Source organism: Chrysochloris asiatica, unplaced genomic scaffold (assembly GCF_000296735.1).
Source record: "Chrysochloris asiatica unplaced genomic scaffold, ChrAsi1.0 scaffold00376, whole genome shotgun sequence".
In the NCBI taxonomy this organism is placed as follows: Eukaryota; Metazoa; Chordata; class Mammalia; order Afrosoricida; family Chrysochloridae; genus Chrysochloris; species Chrysochloris asiatica.
Window position 1 is genome coordinate 1,196,431 of NW_006408894.1, and position 5,455 is coordinate 1,201,885.

At 37.0% G+C, this 5,455-nt stretch overlaps 1 protein-coding gene across 1 annotated transcript in view; it reads left to right on the plus strand.

Moving 5' to 3' along the window:
• RNF13 (ring finger protein 13) overlaps window positions 1-5,455 on the plus strand; it is a 121,237-nt gene that overhangs the window by 22,540 nt on the left and 93,242 nt on the right. Inside the window, exon 3 of the mRNA XM_006876371.1 lies at window positions 2,027-2,152. Coding sequence (XP_006876433.1) covers window positions 2,027-2,152 — 126 coding nt within the window. The remainder of the gene's footprint in view (window positions 1-2,026; window positions 2,153-5,455) is intronic.

Sequence of the window (5,455 nt, forward strand, 5' to 3'; positions counted from 1 at the left end):
GGTAAGTTTTGACTCACCCTCATACTTTTGTGTCTCTATATACCATATTTTAAAGGTTCTGCATTGCATTTTTTTTGTTCCCCATTTTAAAATGTCTCTGAGATCATGCATGTTGCTATCATGATTTTTTTATTGCTATGAGAAAGGTGACAGTGGAGTTGTCATTACCTGAATGTGGGCAATTTGGCTTTAACTGTTTGTGTTGGCTCTACTTGTTTCATGCCCTGTTGATAGTATACATTGTTGTTGTTAAGTGCTGTCCAGTTGGTTCCAACCCATAGCGACCCTGTACAGGGTTTCCAAGGCTGTAAATCTTTACGGGAGAAGAAAGCCTCATCTTTCTCCCGTGGAGCAGCTTGTAGTTTCGAACTGCAAACCTTGAGGTTCGCAGCCTGAATCGTAACCACTACGCTATAGAGTATACTTAATCGCCATTATAAGTGTCTTGAAAAATAAAAGTGCACGGTGTGATTTGGCTTTAAAGTAAAAAGTTAGTGTGTGTGAGAAAAGCAAAGAAAAGGCAGCGGGATATAAATTTAACCTGAGTGAGTCAAGTAATCCTTGGAAGAATTACCACAATTTTGTTTCCCTTTAAAGCGAAAACCAAATGTTTTATGAACCAAGACAGGAAACTAGTCTATGAGTAGATGTCTTAGTTAAATAATTGTGATGTAACAATAAACTCTGTAAGTGGGGTCTTTAAAGAAATTTATCTTCTTAAAGTTCTGTAGGCTACCAGTGAAAATTGATCTTGGCTGTGTTGATTCCTTCTGGGACCCACTCTCCTTGTTTCTGTTGTTACTGGTAGTCCTTGCTCATAGTCATCCTCACTTGGTAATTGTTTTCCCCCTTTGCATGTTTCTTTATGTCTGTTCAACACCTCTCAGACAGAAATAATTAAGTTTAGGACCAACCCTATACTGGTATGGCCTCATTAGCATAACAAAAACCCTATTTGAAACAAGGTCACATTCACAGGTTTGGGAGTTAAGATTTCCATGTTTCTTTTTAGGGGAGACATTTCAATCCATAACCATAAATAAAGGTATCATGTGTTTTATTGAGGAAATTGCATACAAAAGAATTCTATATCACAAGTCAAGCCATGCAATTTAAGTCGGAGAAATTGCCACATCTCATGAAATAGATGGTTGATGTGCTCAATTCAAGCACCATTTAGGACTAGTAATGTATTGTGCTATGACTTTAATTGCTGATTTCTTCTTATAAGAGAATTTAATGAAATTGATCATGTAACTGTTTATTAATATTTTCAAGATAGTTATTTTGTTTTTGCATTTTTGTCTATAGATGTAATATATGTAAAGACATTTTTTAATGCCAAACACCTCTGCATTCCTGGGAAAGCAATTTTCTGTTCTCTTTACAGAATAATATTTTGTAGACATATTTTACATTTTATGTATGTGTGTGTATGTGTGTGTGTATATGTCTCCCTAAATCTTTTAAATGACTGCTTTATTTTTCTGATGTATAAATGTAGTATATTTTACTAAATGTCTGACTTGTGTATAATTCAATTTTTCTATTAAAAATAATGGAATAATGAACAGCTACCTGCATATACCTTTATACATTCAGGCTAGTGTTTCTCCAGGATAAATTCCTGGAAATGTTATACATCTTTATCATTTTGATAATACGAAGTTGAAAAGTATTTTTTTTAAAGTATCTACTTGGTTTAGAATAATCAAACGTTATTGGGAAATATACCGACATGTTAACAGTGTTGTACTGGGATGATTGGTTTATGGCTAATTAATTAAATAATAATAATGAAATAGAATGGAAATTATTTTTAAAACCTAAATGTTTCTGAAACCCAGTACTGTTTTAGATCTGTGCTTGTGAGCAGTTGTAGGATAGGAACTGTTATTGTTTCCAGATAATGCATCCATCATAATGTATAAGCTTGAAACAAATTCTACAGATATTTGAAGGAGTAAGCTGGGTTGATTGATTGAGTACAGCAGAGAGCTAACTTATTGTTGATTCTATTTTTCAGGGTTTTCTGATTAACTCAAAACCAGAGAATGCCTGTGAACCCATAGTGCCTCCACCTCTAAGAGACAATTCATCTGGCACTTTCATCGTGTTAATTAGAAGACTGGATTGTAATTTTGATGTAAAGGTATTATTTGCTTTTTTGTTTGTTTTAAACTTTTTGTGTTGCTTTTGATTTAGTTAGCTAATTTATATTCTCCCTTGTTGCAGAAAGGATTTTTTCCCCCTCAGTTTTGGTTTGGATAAAGGTTTACAGAGCATATTTTCCACCCACCAATTTATACACATTAGTTGCATTTCCCTCAATGTAGTGGTGCTCGTCCTGATTCCTTCAGGGTCACCATTTCCATTTGCCCTTCTTTCTTGCCCTTCTTGCCTTCTGAGCTTTGTTTTAGGGACAGATGCTGCTCTTTGGGTCTCATATGGTTCATTATTATGAGTAGCACATTCCTAACAAGTGTTACTGCCTGTGTTTTGACTGCAGTGTGATCTCTACAAGTGGGTTCAGTTTCAGGTTTGAAGGTTGTGTTTCAGAAAGGATTTAAGGCAGTTTATACAGTTCATTAGATTTTTTTAAAAAAAGAAAGGACTGAGACATGAAAAATAGGCAAAGGCAAGAAAAACAGGAGTAGGACTACTAAGAGCCCCTGGTGGTGCACATGGTTTACACTTAGCTATTATGTGGATCAGCACTGGACTACGAACCACAAGGTCGGCAGTTCAAACCCACCAGCAGTTCCTTGGAAATACTATATAGGGTCATTATGAATTGAAACCGATTCGAAGCCACTTAACAACAACAATTAACTATTAATCTAGGGTCCTGGTGTGGTGCAGTAGAATAAGCACTGGACTGTTAGCTGCAGGTTTGCAGTTCAAACCCACCAGCTGCTCCTCAGAAACTCTATATAGGATTGCTGTGAGTTGAAACGGACTCCATAGAACTTAAAACAACAATTATCCGAAAGATTGGTGATTTAAACCCACCCTGTGGTGTTATCGAGGATAAACCTGGTTATGTGCCTTCACTAAGGTTACAGTCAAGAAAATCCTATAAGAGTAGTTCCATGAGGAGCAAAACCATGAGTTAGAGTTGACTCAATAGGTTATATGTTTACTGTAAAATTTTCTTTATGCTTTTTAGCAGCCACTACAGAGAGGAAGGAGCTCTGGTAGCGTAGTGGTTACAAATGAGCCGCTAATCTCACGGTCAGCAGTTCGAAACTAACAGCTGAGAAAGATGAGGCTTTCAGCACCCGTAAAGATTCACAGCCTTGGAAACCCTGTACAAGGTCGCTATGAGTCAGAATTGACGCCATGGCACATAACAACAACAACGACAGAAAGGAAGGTACCACCAGTTTCATGATTCACAGTTTCAGTAAAAGTGAAAACAAACAAGTTGACTAGGATATAAACCATTATTATTGGCGTTGACCCAAACCATGGTATTCTCAATTGCCTCATATGCATGTGAAAGTTAGACAATGGATAAGACTGGAGAATAGATGCATTTGCCTTGTGGTGTTGGCAAAGAACATTGAAAGTACCACAGACTGCCAGAAGAACAAACAAATCTGTTTTGGAAGAAGTCCAGCCAGATTGTTCCTTAGAAGTGAAGATGGTGAGAGTTCATCTCTCATACTTTTGACATGTTGTCAGGAGGAACCAATTCCTAGAGAAGGACATTATGCTTGGTAAATAGAGGGTCAGCAAAAAAAGAGGAAGGCCCCCTTTGAGATGGATTGACACGGTGGCAGCAGCAGTGTACTCAAACATAATGTGAGGATGTCGCAGGATCGGCAAGGTTTCATTCTGTTATTGGTAGGGTCACTGTGAGTTGGAAGCGACTTGACTGCACCTTTCGATAACAAATTATTAAGTTTAAGAATTTTCAGATGGCTGTTGTGCATCTTGAACTGTGATTTAATAGTGAAATCTTGCTTGATCTGTTATGGGAATGGGAACTAACCCTTAGTTTTATGCCTTGACTTTTCCAGTATTAAAATACTACACTTCAGCCTGTGCTATCAAATTTATATCGGTATTGAGATCTCACTTTTGTAATAAGCTGACTCTGTCATATGTATATTTTGTTTCCCTGGAATCAGTTAAGCTGGTATTTGATACAGTGAAACAGAGTTTGTCGTAAGGTTTCCTTCATTATTACCAGTGCTACTCTAATAGTTGGTTTGGGGACGCTTTTGATACTGTCGTTACAAGTCTTTTGGATTGGCTTTGACAGGAGAGCCACAATGCTGTATCAACCAAGCCTTGATATTACTTCTACTGGACTAACTCAGACTTGCGTATAGTGTCTTGCATACATCTCATTGAACAGACATAGTATTTCATGTACTTTCAAGCCCTTGATCTTAGATGATTTTTTCTCTTCAGTAGGAAAGATTGCCTGCTGTGCCTGAATCTTGTCTCTTCTCTTTTCATTACAAATGATACGAAACAGTATCTCTAGAATAAATTTACTAAAGTAATGACTGTACAGTAATGTAATATTATAGAGCACTTTGTAAATGACAGGTATTTCTCCTGTTGTACATTGGGTCCAGATCTAGACTCAAGTCAGTTGTCTTGGTGGGAAATAAGTTAGAGCTTGAAGTCAAATGCAGTCAATTTCTTGCTCCTCAGAGTTGTTTGCTATGTCTTCTACAATCATTTGGATTTAAATTCATATAAGATTTTATCTAGAACTGAAATAAGATAATTATATATTGTTCCAACCAAAATGAAATATTATTGCACCATTTCTTGTTGCAAGTTGTCATTGTGCTAATTCCAAGGTTTGTGGAGGCACGCAGAGGTTAAATAACTAGCAAATCACTGCTATTCAGTGAGAAGCTGGGATTCGAACATATACAGCCTGTTTTCAGGCCTTAATTATAATCACTGTGCTTTTCCTGTGTCCTGATTATCTCATCAACTTAAGTAGAAGACAGAAATCATTAAGTGACATAATAGTCTTTAGTTTCAAATGGTGATAATGTAATCCATTGTTTTGTGTGTTTTTTAATGTACACATACCACATTGAAAATATATATTCGTTTAAATGTCCAAAGGGCACATTTTGCAAGCCAGCCTCCTGCCCGCAGGCACACCATTTTCCTTAGTCCATGGACCTATAGTCCTCTGCTACCGTCTCTGTTGTCGCCATTTTCTGGTTAGGATCCCTCGCTCTTCTCTTGCTCTTCTCTCTGATAGTCCCATGGTCTTTTGTTCCTGAAATGACAGATTAACTGCTCCCCCTCTTTTAGTTACATGTCTTCCACATTTACAGTTGTGACATCACCATTAGTTTTGATAACAGTTATTCGCAAGTGAATCATAAAATCCTATTACCCTCATCACCAAACCCAAGGAAAACTGTTCAGTGGGAGTTTTATCTTACTCCCCTCATTTTGACACTAAGCACCA